General features: G+C 48.0%; 1 protein-coding gene across 1 annotated transcript in view; it reads left to right on the top strand.

The window, feature by feature from the left end:
• The first annotated feature begins 629 nt into the window (after positions 1–629).
• LOC142495986 (CMRF35-like molecule 8) overlaps positions 630–20,322 on the top strand; it is a 32,835-nt gene continuing 13,142 nt past the window's right edge. Inside the window, exons 1-3 of the mRNA XM_075602182.1 lie at positions 630–1,933; positions 16,329–16,667; positions 18,391–18,450. Of these exons, the coding sequence (XP_075458297.1) occupies positions 1,858–1,933; positions 16,329–16,667; positions 18,391–18,450 (475 nt within the window). The 5' untranslated portion in view covers positions 630–1,857. The remainder of the gene's footprint in view (positions 1,934–16,328; positions 16,668–18,390; positions 18,451–20,322) is intronic.

Below are 20,322 nucleotides of genomic sequence, written 5' to 3'. Positions count from 1 at the left end.
AAACGTGTGCTGCTTGGGCCAATATTTACTCGCCCGGGGGTTATATCCACTCGCCCGGGGGCGAGCAAATGTATAGGTTTGTCGAACACTGTGTATATATATATATATATATATATATATATATATATATGATGAGAGAAAGAGAGAGAAAAGAGAAGGCAGTTGGCACACTAATATCCAGGCAAAAACAGATGCTTATCCCATATGAATAGAACAAAAATATGTTTACCAGATTGGAGTCCAGCAATAAGAGACAGCACACTGCATAGAGTCTTCAGACAAAAAACTGTATTAGATCAAAGGGCACTGCAACCAACGTTTCGGTCACCCTGATGAAAGTCCCTCTGGGAAACGTTGGTTGCAGTGCCCTTTGATCTAATACAGTTTTTTGTCTGAAGACTCTATGCAGTGTGCTGTCTCTTATTGCTGGACTCCAATCTGGTAAATATATTTATATATATATATATATATATATATATATATTTTTTTTTTGCTTCAGTTGTGCAGCCTGGAGACTACATTACTCCCTTAGAATTTGTTATGCTTAACTTTTCCATGACCTCTAGTCTATAGCTAAGGGCCAGCCTTAGGCCTCAGACACGCTTACCGCTGGCGTGCTGAGGCGCGCTGAGGCTCAGGGAAAGCGGGTGCTTTCCCTGGCCTTGCGGTTGCTTACCGCACGCGCTCTCAGCAGGCCGTCAGGGGGCGGTCCGGGGGCGGGCGCGTCACTGGCCGGGGGCGGGCCAGTGATGTCACGGAGCTGGTTCGCCCTCATTGGGCGAACCGCTCACGTGACCGGCCTGTCTCGCCGGCAAGCGGGGGAATTTTAAATTCCCCTAAGATCTGCGCTTCCGCAAGCGCAGGTGAGCCCCTACTAAAGCCGCTCTAATTGCGGCTGTAGGGGCTCAGTGCTGAGTGGGAGCGCGCGTCAGCACGCTTCCGCAAGCAAGCAGGCAACATGTCCTAGGCCTTAGGCAAGGTGGTTGCCTTGGGCCCCGCGCCTTTGGGGGGGTCCCACACTCCCTCTTCTTCCTGTTGGGTGCTGGGATCCAAATTCCGCTCGACATGAGAGGGGGGAGCTGGGGAGTTCCTGAATCGGAGCAGGACCACACCGCTGCTCACCCAAGGTGTGCGTTTGTGTAGGGGAGTCGTACCGTATGCAGAGCAGCCCTTCCTTCTGCAGCGTTGCGGTGTCATGACGACGCATTGCCATGACAACACGATGTTCCGCACTGATGTCATGACGCTGCAGGAGGAGGAGCCCCGTGCCAGCATGCCGCCTTGGGCCCTGCCAAAGGTAAGGTCCATCCTGCGCCCACAGTGTACTTAGTGCTTTAAAAAGACAATACAGTACAGGGAATTATAATGCAATAAGCGCTACAAAGTCAGACAATAGGAAAGGAAATCCTCCCCGGAGAGCTTACAATCAATGTGTGAGACACAAAGACACAGAAAAAAATTGCTTTTTATAAAGAACGTCACAAACCTCAATATTAAAAGCGTGTGCTTTGGCTTGTGTGTTTTATTTCCTTTGCCGTTATTAAAGAGCAGTAACCTTTACAGAACGCGTTTTTACATTGGAGCGTATTAATGTAATAAACATGAGTGTATAGGGTATACAGTCATAACATTGGGTTGCTGGTCAGAAATGCTCTTTTGGTAAACATATATTTTTGAGGCACGCTTGAATCTTGTTCTCTTTCTGAACAACCACTTCTCTGAATGTCGTGGGAAGACTCACACACCCGTGACTAATTCCCCACAAGAGGACTTCCCTCCTTCTAGATATACAGCAAGCACCTTTTCACAAAAAAAACATTAAAGTGCATGCATGAGAAAGAAGGGCAGTGATCAAGCATGACTTGCATGGCATATCCACGGAACATGACCGTGTCCTTTTGTACGACCTTCATTGTTCTTCTACTCTTCTTAGGTAAGAAACCAGGGGGGGGGGTCATTTAAGGAGCTCACACCGTTTTCTCGATAGCCGATTTTTCACGTTTTCACTGGGTTTGATCAGACTTTCTTTTCCATCATGATTGTGAAATAGGCAACAGCTTTTAAGACCTTTAGTAAAAAGCAGCCGAACTCCTATCTCAAGTAAGGGTTGGTTTTGAAAATAAATGGTGACATGGACAATTGTGGTATTGAATCAGTATTATTGTTAAACATGTTAGGGAGAAGGAGTGGCTCAGTGAGTAAAGACACTGACTGGCACTGAGTTTGAAGCAGGCTCAGTGAGTAAAGACACTGACTGGCACTGAGTTTGAAGCAGGGTAACCTGGTTCAGTTCCTGGTGTCAGCTCCTTGTGACCTTGGACAAGTCACTTTATCTCCCTGTGCCTCAGGCACCAAAAAATAGATTGTAAGCTCCACGGGGCAGGGACCTGTGCCTGCAAAAATGTCTCTGTAAAGCGCTACGTAAAACTAGCAGTGCTGTACAAGAACTTTTATTATTATTATATTAGTACTTGTTGCACATTTTTCACATAATACAAAGAAAATAGGAAAACCTATGTATACCTATCTTATATATCCTGTTCACTCATATACTTGTCATGGCAGATCCAGGTGTAAGTAACAAATGGATATCTTTTTGTACAACACATTTTCTCAATAAAGGTGGTTATTAGAAAACCAAAAACCTCAGAGGAATTGCTCAATGCTGATAGGGTCTATTAATAAGGCAAAGCAAGATGCCAGTGTCAGAGTAAAGAGAAAACAAGAACAAAGAGGGTGACGGAAGAGTTGTTTTTTTCCCCCCTTGCAATTGATTTTTGTTTTGGGTAATTTTGTATTGGACAAGAACAAAGGTTGTGTGGTGTCAAAAATACCAGGGACCATATTTATTAAAAGATATAAGCTCTAGAACATCTTAACTCCCAAGGTGTGCTAAAGTGTAGCACCCTTTAATTTAGTCAATTTGGGCCTTGGAGGTAAACTCAGGGTGAATGTGAGAAATTACTTCACCAAAAAAAGTAGTGAATGCATGGAATCATCCCAGTGCACCTTTTATGGACACATGCACTAAAATAACAAAAAATATGCTTTGGGTAGAGGCACTAGGGTTAAAAATATAGAATGAATGCAGAGAAAGGTGGTTAGTGGTCCCATGAGTCACACGTTTCTGTTTCAACCGACATATAGTTTTTATACTGATTCATTATGACCACTGCTAAAGAATCAACTTTTTGTAGCATCATAAATGAACCCTTTCATTGCCACAGGGGCCTGCAACACTGCAAACACTGAGCAGCCAAGGGGTTAAAAGTTATGGGTGCCATGTAGGTTTACTGCTGCAGAACTGAGCAATGTTTAGGAGCAAAAGAGACTAACCTGGGAAGCAAAAGTAACATATGAATTGCCCCTCGTTTTCCTGCTAAAACAGAATGTTTAAATAAAATGTTAATTTTATAGCAGCAATTCGTGCCGATCCTTTAAGGGCACGTGGTGCGATACTGTTTTATTCCGGGTGATTAGTTTGCACGCCAGAGCTTTCGTTTTCTTCTAAGAGGCCATTCACTAAACTCTCCCCGGTGCCAAAATCGGCAAAACCAGTGCAAAAAAAAAAATGACCCATATTCATCAAAGAAAAGGAATCCCATTGAAAGCAATGGGAGTTTTTTCTTTGGTAAATCTGGTGCAATTATTCTGTACAGACTTTGCCCAATTTTTGCAGCCAGAAGACTTTAGTAAATAAGCCCCTATGTATTAGTGTAGACAAAAGAATGTGTTGACGCCCTGCTCTGTTTTTTGGAGCAGAGCTGCGGCGTATGTAAGAAGAGTTTCTTATATGTGAATGGAGAATGTCAGATTTATGCCATTTCAGATGTGGAGGGGTTTTGTTTTGGGGGGGGGGGGGTGGGGGGGGAGATAAGAGGCAAAATTAATGGCGTTGAGGGACGCAGAATGTGATACATCTCATAATCTGTGCACCATGTAACTCCTCCCCAACTCCTAATGACACTCCCAAGGTGGGGCAAATCAGGAGCAAAATGCTTTAATACAAGGGTGTAGGGTGAAAATGCCACTGCTTCTTGCTCCGAAATTGTCTGATACGATGGGGCTTATTTGCTAAAGTCTCCCTGCCGCAAAACTGGAGCAAAGTCTGCGTAGAAGAATTGCAGCAGATTGTTCAAAGGCAAACTCCCAGCAGACTTTAGTAAGTGCACCCCTATTTCATGAGGGCCAACCCAGGGAAGGAATAAATAATCCACTGTTTAGTCCAACACAAAAAAACTCTCCCAACTCCGACCAGGATTCAAGTCCAAAGAGGGGCAGAAGGAGCGTTTGATCACAAAAAAAACCAAGCAAACACAGTTTCACCGTACACCGTTCAGTACATCTGCGTTGCCCCAAAGGCGGACAACCTGATGGGGCTCTCCAAGAGCTGCTCACCTCTGCACAGGACCAGCGTGCTAAGGGTTAACATTTGCTTGTACTTTGTGGAACGTCAACCCCACCCACTGGAATGTTAATGAGCCAAGAAGGCAAAGAACTTTGTATTCACAGCTGCATTGAATATGAAACACCCCAGTGTACATTTGCGTTGCCCCAAAGGCGGACAGGCTTTGGCGCGGCTAAAGGGTGTGAGACGTTTGCTGCCATTCGCTGATGTTTGGTGATGTTAAAGTGATGTTTAAGCTGCTCTATTTTAATCAGGAACAATTCTTCATTAAGGTTTTTGAGCTGCCTTAAGAATAATTATTTTATGCACCTGGCACATTAATTATTACTTATTGCACTTTAGCACTCTACGTATTGATGTGATAAATATTTATTTTGTGTGTCCACTTATTAATGTTGTCCACTTATTAATGTTATTAATGTTGTCAGCTGATCACTCCAGCTATACTTTATTGCACTTTTTTCATTTATTGCACTTTACCTTCCACACATGAGTGCCCTTTTTACACTCTTTTTTGCACAAATACAGGAAGAACCAGCTGCATTACTGGGATTCTGGAAGTTGTCAAGTATGTGAATTTTTACGTAAATTTGCTTTTTTTGGTTAATTAAGTACAGTATGCAATCCAATAAGCTCTGGAGTTTGTGTAATAGCAATATTATTTACAAATGGTAAGCCATGAAACTGGCTAATCGGGGGGTTTGCAGCTTTTAAGAACTGCAGAAATTAAAATGTATTATCTGTATGCAGAACCGCAGGCACCATATCCTATATGCACTATATACAAATAGTATTGCAGTTGTAAGGCTTATATTTTTAGTATACTAACACATTGTTTATTGGCAGTGTTCGACAATTATATACATTTACACGCCCGGGGCGCGTGGATTTAACCCCCGGACGAGTAAATATTGGCCCAAGCAGCACACGTGTGTTTTTAAAATTTCCCTGCTTGTGCTGCTGTTTTTCCCGCGCTCGCGCTGGAGACAAAAAAAAAAGCCGGAGACGGGTTCATGTTGTTGGGGGATATTACCCCGCCTCCGGCTCTCTGAGCACTGCCTTCGCTCCTCCCCCACCTCTCAGCAATACTTTCCCTCCTCAGCGCTTTCACTCCTCCCCCTTCCGGGAGCCAGCCCCTTGCAGGCCATCTGTCACCCCCCCCCCCTCCCTCCCATCGGGCCATCCGCCCCTCCTCCTCCCTCCCATCGGGCCATCCGCCCCTCCCACCCATCGGGCCATCCGCCCCCCCTCGCATCGGGCCATCCGACCCCTCTCGCATCGGGCCATCCACCACCCCCCCCCTCCCCTCACCCCAATCTCTCCCGGCCTTCGTGACCCCCCCTCACCCCAATCTCTCCCGGCCTCCGTGACCCCCCCTCCTCACCCCACGCGGGTCGGTGTGCTGCCTCTGTGGACAGTCTGCGGATCTGTCACACAAGCTCTCAGCTGTTAATGAAAACCCCGAGCCCTGCTCTTCTCCTGCTCTGATGCCAGCTCAGCTGTTAGCAGGGGAAATCCCCTAACCGGTGCGACTCCCTGCTCTAAGCAGAGGAAATCCCCTAACCGGAGCCACTCCCTGCTCTAAGCAGGGGAAATCCCCTAACCGGAGCCACTCCCTGCTCTAAGCAGGGGAAATCCCCTAACCGGTGCCACTCCCTGCTCTAAGCAGGGGAAATCCCCTAACCGGTGCCACTCCCTGCTCTAAGCAGAGGAAATCCCCTACCGGAGCCACTCCCTGCTCTAAGCAGAGGAAATCCCCTAACCGGTGCCACTCCCTGCTCTAAGCAGAGGAAATCCCCTAACCGGAGCCACTCCCTGCTCTAAGCAGGGGAAATCCCCTAACCGGAGCCACTCCCTGCTCTAAGCAGGGGAAATCCCCTAACCGGAGCCACTCCCTGCTCTAAGCAGGGGAAATCCCCTAACCGGTGCCACTCCTGCTCTAAGCAGGGGAAATCCCCTAACCGGTGCCACTCCCTGCTCTAAGCAGGGGAAATCCCCTAACCGGTGCCACTCCCTGCTCTAAGCAGGGGAAATCCCCTAACCGGAGCCACTCCCTGCTCTAAGCAGGGGAAATCCCCTAACCGGAGCCACTCCCTGCTCTAAGCAGGGGAAATCCCCTAACCGGTGCGACTCCCTGCTCTAAGCAGAGGAAATCCCCTAACCGGAGCCACTCCCTGCTCTAAGCAGGGGAAATCCCCTAACCGGAGCCACTCCCAGCAGGGGAAATGCCCTAACCGGAGCCACTCCCTGCTCTAAGCAGGGGAAATCCCCTAACCGGAGCCACTCCCTGCTCTAAGCAGGGGAAATCCCCTAACCGGAGCCACTCCCTGCTCTAAGCAGGGGAAATCCCCTAACCGGTGCGACTCCCTGCTCTAAGCAGAGGAAATCCCCTAACCGGAGCCACTCCCTGCTCTAAGCAGGGGAAATCCCCTAACCGGAGCCACTCCCTGCTCTAAGCAGGGGAAATGCCCTAACCGGAGCCACTCCCTGCTCTAAGCAGGGGAAATCCCCTAACCGGAGCCACTCCCTGCTCTAAGCAGGGGAAATCCCCTAACCGGTGCCACTCCCTGCTCTAAGCAGGGGAAATCCCCTAACCGGAGCCACTCCCTGCTCTAAGCAGGGGAAATCCCCTAACCGGTGCGACTCCCTGCTCTAAGCAGGGGAAATCCCCTAACCGGTGCGACTCCCTGCTCTAAGCAGGGGAAATCCCCTAACCGGTGCGACTCCCTGCTCTAAGCAGGGGAAATCCCCTAACCGGTGCCACTCCCTGCTCTAAGCAGGGGAAATCCCCTAACCGGTGCCACTCCCTGCTCTAAGCAGGGGAAATCCCCTAACCGGTGCCACTCCCTGCTCTAAGCAGAGGAAATCCCCTAACCGGAGCCACTCCCTGCTCTAAGCAGGGGAAATCCCCTAACCGGTGCGACTCCCTGCTCTAAGCAGGGGAAATCCCCTAACCGGTGCGACTCCCTGCTCTAAGCAGGGGAAATCCCCTAACCGGTGCGACTCCCTGCTCTAAGCAGGGGAAATCCCCTAACCGGTGCGACTCCCTGCTCTAAGCAGGGGAAATCCCCTAACCGGTGCGACTCCCTGCTCTAAGCAGGGGAAATCCCCTAACCGGAGCGACTCCCTGCTCTAAGCAGGGGAAATCCCCTAACCGGTGCGACTCCCTGCTCTAAGCAGGGGAAATCCCCTAACCGGTGCGACTCCCTGCTCTAAGCAGGGGAAATCCCCTACCGGTGCGACTCCCTGCTCTAAGCAGGGGAAATCCCCTAACCGGTGCGACTCCCTGCTCTAAGCAGGGGAAATCCCCTAACCGGTGCGACTCCCTGCTCTAAGCAGGGGAAATCCCCTACCGGCCCTTCTCCATTCTATCAGCGTCGGCGTCCGCCTCTGGATGGGGCACGGCCCCTTGCAGAGGCCCTCCTGCCGTGCGGAGGCCCCCGCTGCCATGTGCACCCCCCCTGCCGTGCGGAGGCCCCACTGCTGCCATGTGCGACCCCCTGCCTTGCGGGTGAGTGTTTGTGTGTGTGAGTGACAGACTGTGTGTGTGTGTGTGTGTGTGTTTGTCTGAGTGAGAGTGAGTGTCTGTGTGGCCCTTCTCTCCCTCTCCCTGTGTCTCCCTCTCCCTGTCACCCTCTCCCTCTCCCTGTGTCACCCTCTCCCTCTCCCTGTGTTACCCTCTCCCTGTGTCACCCTCTCCCTCTCCCTGTGTCTCCCTCTCCCTGTGTCACCCTCTCCCTCTCCCTGTGTCACCCTCTCCCTCTCCCTGTGTCACCCTCTCCCTGTGTCACCCCTCCCTCTCCCTGTGTCACCCCCTCCCTCTCCCTGTGTCACCCTCCCTCTCCCCGTGTCACCTCCCTCTCCCTGTGTCACCCTCCCTCTCCTTGTGTCACCCTCCCTCTCCCTGTGTCACCCTCCCTCTCCCTGTGTCAGTCACCCTCTCCCTGTGTCACCCTCTCCCTCTGTCACCCTCTCCCTCTGTCACCCTCTCCCTCTGTCACCCTCTCCCTGTGTCACCCTCCCTCTCCCTGTGTCACCCTCCCTCTCCCTGTGTCACCCTCCCTCTCCCTGTGTCACCCTCCCTCTCCCTGTGTCACCCTCCCTCTCCCTGTGTCACCCTCCCTCTCCAAGTCACCCTCCCTCTCCCTGTGTCACCCTCCCTCTCCCTGTGTCACCCTCCCTCTCCCTGTGTCAGTCACCCTCTCCCTGTGTCACCCTCTCCCTCTTTCACCCTCTCCCTCTGTCACCCTCTCCCTCTGTCACCCTCTCCCTCTGTCACCCTCTCCCTGTGTCACCCTCCCTCTCCCTGTGTCACCCTCCCTCTCCCTGTGTCACCCTCCCTCTCCCTGTGTCACCCTCCCTCTCCCTGTGTCACCCTCCCTCTCCCTATGTCACCCTCTCCTCTCCCTGTCACCCTCTCCTCTCCCCGTGTCACCCTCTCCTCTCCCTGTGTCACCCTCTCCTCTCCCTGTGTCACCCTCTCCTCTCCCTGTGTCACCCTCTCCTTCTCCCTGTGTCACCCTCCCTCTCCCTGTGTCATCCTCCCTCTCCGTGTCACCCTCTCCCTGTGTCACCCTCTCCCTCTCCCTGTGTCACCCTGTCCCGCTCCCTGTGTCACCCTCCCTCTCCCTCTCCATGTCACCCTCTCCCTGTGTCACGCACCCTCTCCGTCTCCCTGTGTCACCCTCTCCCTCTCTCACCCTCTCCCTGTGTCACCCTCTCCCTGTGTCACCCGGTCCTGCTCCCTGTGTCACCCTCCCTCTCTGTGTCACCCTCTCCCTGTGTCACCCACCCTCTCCGTCTCCCTGTGTCACCCTCTCCGTGTCACCCTCTCCCTGTGTCACCCTCTCTCTGTCGCCCTCTCCCTCTCTCTGTCGCCCTCTCCCTCTCTCTGTCACCCTCTCCCTCTCTCTGTCGCCCTCTCCCTCTCTCTGTCGCCCTCTCCCTCTCTCTGTCACCCTCTCCCTCTCTGTCGCACTCTCTTCTTCGCTCTCTCTGTCGCACTCTCTTCTTCGCTCTCTCTGTCGCACTCTCTTCTTCGCTCTATCTGTCGCACTCTCTTCTTCGCTCTTTCTGTCGCACTCTCTTCTTCGCTCTCTCTGTCGCACTCTCTTCTTCGCGCTCTCTGTCGCACTCTCTCTTTGTCTCTCATTCTCTCAGTGTGTGTCTCTCATTCTCTCTCTCTCTGTGTGTCTCTCTTTCTCTCTCTTTCTCTGTGTGTCTCTCTTTCACTCTCTTTCTCTGTGTGTCTCTCTTTCTCTCTCTCTGTGTGTGTGTGTGCCGCTCTGTGTGTGTGTGTGTGTCTGTCTGTCTCTCTGTCTGTCTCTCTCTGTGAAGCGCCGACGTCCAGACACTGGTTAAGGGGTTCAAGAAACTAGTCATTCACACCTGGCTTTTATTTCTAGATCCAACATTGACACACACACACACACACACACACACACACACACACACACACACACACACACACACACACACACACACACACACACACACACACACACACACACACACACACACACACACACACACCTAATTGTAGTATAATGTAATACAATAAATACATTTATGTCAAAAACGAATGTTGTTCTGACTAGGAATTTATTAAATGTATTTTATTTATATATTTTATTTTAAAGCGGGGTTGGGGGCGGGACTAGGGTTGGGGGCGGGACTAGGGGCGGGACTAGGTGGTGAGTAGATTTTTTGGTTGGGCGAGTAGATTTTTGGGTGATTTGTCGAACACTGTATATTGAAGTGTATGTATGCGTATCTTTATTTAGCGCCTTCCATGTACATAGCGCTTTACAGCAGTAACACACGTGACATAATAAGAATAAGCGCTTCATACATAAAAGAATACATTAGTAAAGAAGTCCCTGCCCCACAGAACTTACAGTCTAAGTGGTAAGTAGGGAGACCATACAGAGACAGTAAGGGGGAGGGGGGTATTATGCTGAGTGTGTCGGCAAAGGTTCATGGTAAATGCATATGAGATGTATAGTATCATCCAACAGAGCTACTCATATACTTCATTAACGGTGTTTCTTTTAAGATGGGCCTTAAAGGTGCATTCCAGAGGTGTGGGGCAGTAAGCGAGAAAGGTTATAGGTAGGAGAGGGCTTTAGATACAAAAGGGGTATACAGAAGCCATCCTTGAGCAGAATGCAAGTCAGGCAGGTGTATAGCAAGAAATTTGGGCTGAGGTGTAAGGAGGGGCAGAGGAGTGTATAGCCTTAAAAGAGAGAAGGAGAATTTTGAAAGTACACTGTAGTACAGGATTTAATAGGAAACCAGGAGAAATATTTTAGCAGGAGAGAGACGTTTAGACAGATTTAGGAGAGAGTAATGTGATTCTAGCATCAGCATTTAGGATAGATTGTAAGGGAAACAGGTGAGAGGCAGGAAGGCCAGACAATATAAGGTTACAATAGTCAAGACGGGAAACAATGAGCGCCTGTGTTAATGGAAACCAAGGATAGAGCTCTGTTATGAATACCAAGAGTACGACGAATGTGAAGGAGAAGACGTTGGTCCACAGTATTAAAGGCTGCAGTGAGGTCAAATGAAATAAGCAAAGGGAAATGACCTTGGTCTTTGGCAGCATGGAAGTGATTAGTAATTTCAGTGAGGGCTGTTTTGGTGGAGTGAACAGTGCGGACGCCAGGATATAGAGGATCTAGGAGAGAATAGGAGGTAAAAAAATGATGCAAGGTCATAGAGAGCCAGGTAAGGCCATGTTTGCTGTTTGAGTAAAGGTATATGTCATGGAACAAGAATCACATCCCTGTTTCACCCCCCTCTTTCCTTTGCAGCTTCTGCCTGTCAGTTCTTATTTCAGCTGCATGGAGTTTGCACACACACACTGTGACTGTGTGATATGTAACAATGTTGCATTTCTTGCCTCTGGGCAAGTAATCAGTGAGCTGCTACTGCAGCCTCTGAAATCCTTACCAGAATGGGCTAGTCTGCCCTCCCCCCTGTTTTGTTCACAGATAGTCTGTCCCAAGACTATTCATTTTACCCACATTGCTCCTCACTTCCTTTTCCACCCTGCAGACAGTGAGTACAGCACGCATCTCTGTTACTCTCCTAGGGCAAGGCCTAACTACAAATAACTACAAATCACTACTACACACCATTCACAAGAACCTGTATTCTGCTGCTTTATCCAATAAAGTGGAGGAGATATTATAGGATTTGGAGTGATTTGAAAAAGGGGCTGAGTTAATGCTATCGGGGGCCATTCACTCATCACACGTGACCCTGGCTTCAGAATAGTATAACTGTTGCATGCTTGAAGGAGGTGGGAAAGGTACCAGAACTGAGGGAGGAGTGGAAAATGATGTGTGAGTATAGGTATTACAGTGTTAGAAAGAGGTTTGAGGAAATGGGAGAGATTGAGGTCAAGAGGGCAATTGGTAGAAGGAAAGGAGGAGATCAGCAGCAACACTTCCTCTGTGACAGGGAAATAGTCAGGGAAGGAAGGAGGCGAGTTAGGATGAGGAGATGTAGAGTATGAGGAGGATACACGGGGAATGCCATGACGAATGGAATTCACCTTTGTCTTGAAATATTCAGCAAAGTCCTGGGCTGAAATGGAGGAAGAAAAGTAAGAAACAGATGGAGTAAGTAGAGGCATTCAGAGGAGCAACTACAGGAGCTGAGCATGCATAGATGGCAGTTGAGCCACGGTCTGAAGGGCAAGAGCGGCAGATAAAAAGTAGGGCATGTAGATCAAGAGAGGAGGATAGGGCAGAGTTGTAGTTCATGACCAAGTTGTCAGAGTCTGTAGTGGAGCAGAGAGAAGAGAGGGAGGAGCGCAAAGTGGAGTTAAGACATAGCCAGTAGATTAATGGAACGCAAGTCTCTGCAAAAATGGTGTAGATGTAGGTGAAGAAGAGGAGAATTGAGAGAGTACTTTAGATGAGATGATGGTTAGAGAGAGGAAAGGGAGAATTCAGAGAGAGAAAAGATTTTAGTAAAAACCAGGTTAAGCCATTAAGGTTATTAACCCCTTACAGATTTAGTAGTCCCCGGAGGGGGCCTACATATATATGGATTTACAAATATATCAAACATTACTCAATTTAAAAACTGTAGGATATGAATGTTTCTTAGGTCTTATTGTATTTAGTAATAAAAGGCATGAAGTTTTCCATAGAGATATTTATTTTATTTGGTCATCCGTATAGTTTAACATGTTTTGTCTACTCAGTGATCTTGCTTTATCTTGGGCTATCTGCACTATCTATATATCATAATCCCGGTTTATAAATGATTATTTTAATATCTCTGACTGGGTGTGATAGGTGTTCTCATCTGTACAGTTTGGTATAATCCTCCCCAACTGGCCATAAGGGATATTTTTCAACCATGTGAAGTGATGACAGACAGCTAGAATTCAAATGAAATTGTTGCTGTTCACCTATTTAAAACATGTTTTAGTATTAATGTACCCATTTTTGAGTCAAATTAATATTATTTTGAAAAGTAATAAAACTTACCAAGTCTTCCACATTGCCCTGCCAAATACGAATTATATCATCAATATGTCATCCCATATGACTAGATTTGCACCAAAGGCATTGTTGTCCTGCATGTGGTCTTCATCCCCCATACCCATAATATAAGTGGGTAGAGTAGTTACATATTTCTGAAGGAAATAGTTAATATTCTGTGATAGATTTGATGACAAAGAGTCTATGTCTGAGGTGATAGGTCTACCTAGAGGAGAAGTAACATTTATGTGAATCTTTTATTCAATAGAAATTGGAATTCATGATCATTAACTATTCTGACAGTTCTTCGTTTTAAAAGAAGCAATTCTAATTCTTCTTTTTAAAAGATTGTACGATTTCTTTGTGAAATTTTGTAGATGTTAGTATCATTAAAAATTATTTTAGACTCATCCATGTAGTATGATCTATTCATGATTATAGTTCCTCAATTCTTATCATTACAATGCTTTCATTCTCCTTGAGCTGTTCAAGTGCAGCATTAGTATGGATACACTCAGTTTTGTTTTTAGCAGAAGAAATTTATTATTTATCATTAAAAGGTTCCAGATCAAAATGTATTTTTAGAAAGTGTCTTTAGATAGCTAACTTTCTTAGAAATGTGTTCGCATCTAGAAAAAGCTGGAAAGTATTCAGTCCTGTGGTTGGAGTGAATGTTAGACCTTTGCTAATCACTGGTATTTGTTTTGGAGTTAATTCATACTTAGATTAAAAAAAAAAAGCTGTGTGTGCTGTGCACGCGCATAGTAAGTGAAACTTCTTTGACTTTTGTCACAGAAATTGTATTTGTATTGGTGATGTTTTAATTAAAAATCAAAATACAAGTTCATTGACAAAACGCAAATAAATTTGACTTAGAACGTGCGTACACATCCCTTGTATTTGCACTAAGCGTGAATTCCTTGTGTGTGTGTGTGTGTGCGTGACTGTGTGTGTGTGCGTGTGACTGTGTGTGTGTGCGTGTGACTGTGCGTGTGACTGTGTGACTGTGAGTGTGACTGTGCGTGTTACTGTGTGACTGTGTGTGACTGTGCGCGTGACAGTGCGTGTGCGCGTGACAGTGCACGGTGCACGTGACAGTGCGTGTGCGCGCGACTGACTTTGTGCGCGACGGACTGTGTGCGCGACTGACTGTGTGCGCGACTGACTGTGTGCGCGACTGACTGTGTGCGCGACTGACTGTGTGCGCGACTGACTGTGTGTGTGTGCGTGTGACTGTGTGTGTGTGCGTGTGACTGTGCGTGTGTGCGTGACCATGTGCGTGTGTGTGACCATGTGCGTGCGTGTGACCGTGTGACGTATGCGCAGCCCCCCTGCACCTCACACATCCCCCTAACCTATTCACAGTCAGTGTGTGTGTGTATGTGTCAGTCAGTGTGTGTGTGTGTGTGTCAGTCAGTGTGTGTGTGTATGTGTCAGTGTGTGTGCATGTGTGTCAGTCAGTGTGTGTGTATGTGTGTCAGTCAGTGTGTGTGTATGTGTGTGTGTGTCAGTCAGTGTGTGTGTATGTGTCAGTGTGTGGGCATGTGTGTCAGTCAGTGTGTGTGTATGTGTGTCAGTCAGTGTGTGTGTGTGTATGTGTGTCAGTCAGTGTGTGTGTGTGTGTATATATGTATGTGTGTGTGTCTGTCACTGTATGTGTGTCTCTCTTTCTGTGTCCTGCCCCCTCTCTCCTGACTCCCCCCCCCCTCAAAGGCAGGCAGAGTTGCGGACCCGCGGCGGCTCTGCCTGAGACTCTCCTCCTCCCCTCACACCCCCCCCCCCTCACAGACAGGCAGAGCTGCGGACCCGCGGCGGCTCTGCCTGAGACTCTCCTCCTCCCCTCACACCCCCCCCCTCACAGACAGGCAGAGCTGCGGACCCGTGGCGGCTCTGCCTGAGACTCTCCTCCCCCCCCCCCTCCCAGACAGGCAGAGCTGCGGACCCGCGGCGGCTCTGCCTGAGACTCCTACTCCCCTCACAGACAGGCAGAGCTGCGGACCCGCGGCGGCTCTGCCTGAGACTCTCCTCCCCCCCCCCTCACAGACAGGCAGAGCTGCGGACCCGCGGCGGCTCTGCCTGAGACTCTCCTCCCCCCCCCTCACAGACAGGCAGAGCTGCGGACCCGCGGCGGCTCTGCCTGAGACTCTCCTCCCCCCCCCCCCTCCCCTCACAGACAGGCAGAGCTGCAGACCCGCGGCGGCTCTGCCTGAGACTCTCCTCCCCCCCCCCCCCCTCACAGACAGGCAGAGCTGCAGACCCGCGGCGGCTCTGCCTGAGTCTCTGCTCCCCCCCCCACCCCCCGGCGAGACGCGGTCGCACCGGGCACCGGGCAGATATCTTAATAAAGGTCCCCCCCTCCGGAAGTGCTGCGTGGGCAGAGGCAGTGTCGGCGGGGAAAGGGGGCAGCGCGTCATCGTCAGCGGGAGCTGGCTTCGAGGGGAGCGCTGCAGCGATCCCCTTCTGATGGTGCTGTGGGGAACGCAGCTCACTCTACCCCCCCCCCGTTCCATGCCTCAGCCGGGGGAGGTCAGCAGGAGTGGCGGCAATTAAATTTTGAGGGCTGCCGCCACATGTCAGCGGGTGGGGGGAGCAGAGCTTGTTAGGAGCTGCGGCGGCGGTTACCCTCCATGATCCCTGGGCTCCTCTCCTCGACCCCGGCGGCGCTCAGTCAGCGGGACGCAGGAAAGCGGAGGTAGGGAGGAGAGAGGCTGCGCGGCATGGCAGCGGCCGTTAGGAGCGGCGGCTATTGCCGCCGCATATGTCACGGTGTGTGGGGGGGTGGGGCTCGGGGGGGGGGGGGTGATTAGGAGCGGCGCTGGCGGCTATCGCCGCCGCCGCATCTGATTTGTGGAGCGGGTGTGATGTCAGTGTTGGGGTCGGGCTGAGCCAGAACACAGCCCGGCCTCAACTGCCAGCACTGACGTCACATCCGTTTCATTTCTGTCTCCACAATTCTTTTTTGCCCCATCACGAATGAGGTGCCACTAAGGAAGTTTCACTTCAAAAAAACATGTTTGATCTATTGTTTTGTTCTATTCTGTGTTTTCTCTTTCAATATATCTGATTGATCCTTTAGGACAATATAAGTATGGTACTTTCATATATTCTATTTAATAGTATTTCATTTTTAAACTACTGTACAGTATGTTATTGATGTTGTAATTTTTGGCTGTTATGAGTGGGTTGCGCTTTTCATTATTGCTTTTGTTTTGAAATATAGATCCATTTTGTTATATATATACATAGACATATACTACTGATCAGTGCTAAGTGTATGTATGATGGCCCTTAAAGTGACTAATAACATTGAAGTTGTCCACAATATGGAAACGTTGGAGAACTCCTGACTTGAAAGTTGGAAGTTCCTACCCACACATTTCTCATATTTCCTATTTTCCCTCTCCCCCCTCTCTTCACAGCCCTCTCTGCATCATTGGAAGAGGTGACAGGATCAGTGGGTGACACGTTGCTCTTACCCTGCACATACTCTGCTCATGAAGGCACCAACAGCATGTGCTGGGGACGAGGCAGCTGCACATATTCAAAATGTAACAATGTTATTATCTGGACTGATGGCAGCACAGTGACCCAGAGGAAATCTGAAAGATACAAGTTAATGGGGAACGTAGCACAGGGGGATGTGTCCCTGACTATCACTGGGGTGCAGCGCGCTGATGAGGGAACGTACTGCTGCCGTGTGGAGATCCCAGGCCTATTCAATGACCAGAAGAAGGAGATAACAGTGGAGATAACGGAAGGTGAGAACTCCACCCTGCTTAGTATTGTTATTTTTTTAGATACTCATAACTTTAAGTGGGTCAGCGTCACTCCATGACATTAATAAATATATTCCGTATAAAGAATATTTATATTGGTCCAACTAAGAGGTGTTACTATCTACAACTATGTGACATGAGCTAATACACTTTATTAATTAAATAGATTCAAACATTTCTCACATGTCACATCTTCAAAATGAACCCATTGCACTTCTTTGCCTACTGTGCTCATTACAGTATGTATGGATTACATTGGAATCATTATTTGATATATACACAGAGGGGGATATGTAACAATATCTCCAAGTTGCAAAACTGGTGCAAGAAAACTGCCCAATATTTATCAAAGTAAAATATTCCCACGGTTTACTATGGGACCTTTTCTTGGATAGATTTGGTGTATTGTTTGTGCTCTAGTTCTGCCCCAGTTTTACAGCTGGGAGAGTTACATAACCCTCACAGTGTACAGAGGTCACTCTTTTATGTAGTATCTATTTTTTGGGACAGGGTGTTTTAACTGACACACTTTTGTAATTGTAGCATAAACACTTAATTGGAGTGTATTATAAGTAGAAATGAGACACATAGACAACTACAGTATGACACCAACATGCTTGAAACCGTACCTGAACATACTATGCAGAACCACATATGAGCCTATTCCATGTCTTATGTTACTTTAAAATATATCTGTTAACAACACCTGAAGCACTGTCCATTGTCACCAATTCATATATAACACTGCACCCTTATCCTGCAGTACAAATCAACACCCATAACATTCAGCAACTATAAAATTATCAAACGATTACCATGCCACACCCATATTGTACATTACTAGGGGAGTAGGCTGCGGCACCCATATTCTTATGACCTGTTATTTGTATTATTTGTTATTTATATGATCGTCATGTGTATTACTACTGTGAAGAGCTATGTACATTAATGGCACTATATAAATAAAGACATACATACATACAGGCATACCCCAAATTAACGTACGCAATGGGACCGGAGCACGTATGTAAAGCAAAAATGTACTTAAAGTGAAGCACTACCTTTTCCCCACTTATCGATGCATGTACTGTACTGCAATCGTCATATACGTGCATAACTGATGTAAATAACACATTTGTAACAGGCTCTATAGTCTCCCCGCTTGCGCACAGCTTTGGTACAGGTAGGGAGCCGGTATTGCTGTTCAGGACGTGCTGACAGGCGCATGCGCGAGCTGCCGTTTGCCTATTGGGTGATATGTCCTTACTCGCGAGTGTACTTAAAGTGAGTGTCCTTAAACCGGGGTATGCCTGTATATATACTGTGTCACGAACTGTATACCCTGCAGTACCCATAAACCGCATTACACAGCTCACCGAGTCTACAGTGCAATTATGTTGTAGTACTTCTGACTTGTCAGACGCTAATATCCTTGATGAGAATCCCTCATACAACTGTAAATATGTTATGTTCATGATATGTCAGCAGAGTAAGATGCACGGTTTAATGTGGTACATACTGTAAGCCATACTGAACACTGCAGTGGGACATACACAACATCACAGTGGGAGAAGCGGTCATTGTTTTGAATCAATTGCGTGGGGCTGTCACGCTATTTCACCCGCGGCAGCTCTCCGCGGGTTGCAATGACGTTTGCTGCATCTGTACGTCTTCGTTAAGGTGTATTTTTTTTATTTCTTACCAGCACAGACAGAGAACTTGGCGGTACCCACCAGAACCAGTTCCTCCTCGGATCTCACCAGCGGTAATACAACGCTCATCTCAGTGAGATTAGTAATATTTGTGAATGTTTTCAAATGAGTAAGACATGCATTATTTTTTTTTTAAACTTGAATTTTATTCAATAATGCAAAAACATACAGAAATGTAACATGAGTAAAAACAAGATTGACGGGGGGGGGGTGGGGGAGGTTGGGTACAAAAATAAAGAGGGAGGAAAGGGCAAGGGGGGGAGGGAGCCATTTGGTGAAGCCACACTAGCATATTGTACTTCAGCGTGACATAACATACTACCTTTTAATATTAAAATGGAAGGATAAAAGAGAAATATAGAAAGAGAAAAAACCAGGGTCAGACTCTAAATATACATATCTCTGGGTAATCCGTAACAAGAGTGGGGGGTTTACCATTCATAGACCAACAATATAATTATTAATATATATATATACAGTGGTCGACAAATCACCAAAAAATCTACTCGCCGAACAAAAAAATCTACTCGCCACCTAGTACCACACGTGCGCTGTTTGGGCCAATAGGAGCTTGCCACGATGTTAAATCCACTCGCCCAGGGCGTGCAAATGTATAGGTTTGTCGAACACTGTATATACAGTATATCGGGGGTAACAGCTGGAACTTCCTCCTGGATCTCAGGAGGGGGTGATATTATAATTTTATAGACTGAGGGAGTTCTGGACCATATGAGACATGCATTTTAAATAAATAGTTGAGACTTTATTAAAGAATGAATAAAGGTAAGTGCAGATGATATCAAATTAATTAAGTTCATTTTAAATCCCTAGCACTGAGTTATGATACTCGCTCCCCAAAGAATGACACTGGCTTCCAACGAGTGATACTCACTCCAAATAAGTGTTGCTGATCTCCACTGACCGAGGCATGTTTAAGATGAGTGGGACTGGTTACAATTGCTTGAGGTTGGAGCAGGGCCACCAACATAAAGTGTTGGGCTCGCAACTAATAAGGCCTCGGACATGGTCAAAAAGACGGTGCTGAGCCACGCTGAGGGGAAACATTATCCCTATCAGCACGGCTTTAGACGGCGCTTCCGCACACTTCCGCAGGCGTGCGGAGGTGTGTGTAATTGCAGCCGACAGAGAAAATTAAGTTTTCCCGCTGAGGGAAGCGCAGGTCCGGTCACTGCCAAAAGCCAATGGCAGTCCGTGACGTCGGCGCCGTGACGTGGCGCGCTAGCCCCGCCTCCCGCTCCACCTCCAGCCCCTCCTCCCACCCGGCACACAAGCGCGCTCGCTGACGCTCATGCAGGGACACGAAAAAGCTCCTGCTTCAGCAGGAGAGCATGAACGTCAGCGCTGCCCAGCGCTATTCCCATGTCCGAGGCCTAATGTAAAGAATGGAACCTGTTCTGATTCATGTCACTCGCCACCTGCATTTTTAAGGCACTTTTTAATGTACATTTTAAATGATTTATTAGAAAATAAAAACTGTACTTATCCTACATCACTGCTCTGACCCATAACTCAAACCTGTTCACTCTTCTTTGCCGCCCATCTTGTTCTCTCTCCCTCATTTCTCTCTCTTTAACTCTCTTAAGTGAGTCTTGCCCTCTATTAAATAAGACTGTGTATTGTGATCACTTGCCCTGATAAAGCTTTCTTACAAGACATAGGGGAACTATGGGATATATGCATCAAGGTAAATCTGGTGCAATTTGGGGACAAAACAATTACACCATATGTATAATTTCACTAAAATGTTATTCTCTGAAACATCTAGTGCAGCTTTGCGATCCAGCCCTGCTCCCCTTTTGCCTTGAAACGTACAGTATAAGCCTCTAGGTTCTGTTAGTTTGTCACATACTGTCGCGGCCCCTTTAATCCTCCTGCTTACCCGTAAAAATGCGGGGATGTTCTCC

Source organism: Ascaphus truei, chromosome 5 (genome assembly GCF_040206685.1).
Source record: "Ascaphus truei isolate aAscTru1 chromosome 5, aAscTru1.hap1, whole genome shotgun sequence".
NCBI lineage: Eukaryota > Metazoa > Chordata > Amphibia > Anura > Ascaphidae > Ascaphus > Ascaphus truei.
The sequence above is the reverse complement of the archived record's forward strand: the minus strand, read 5'-3'. Positions and strand labels throughout refer to the sequence as shown.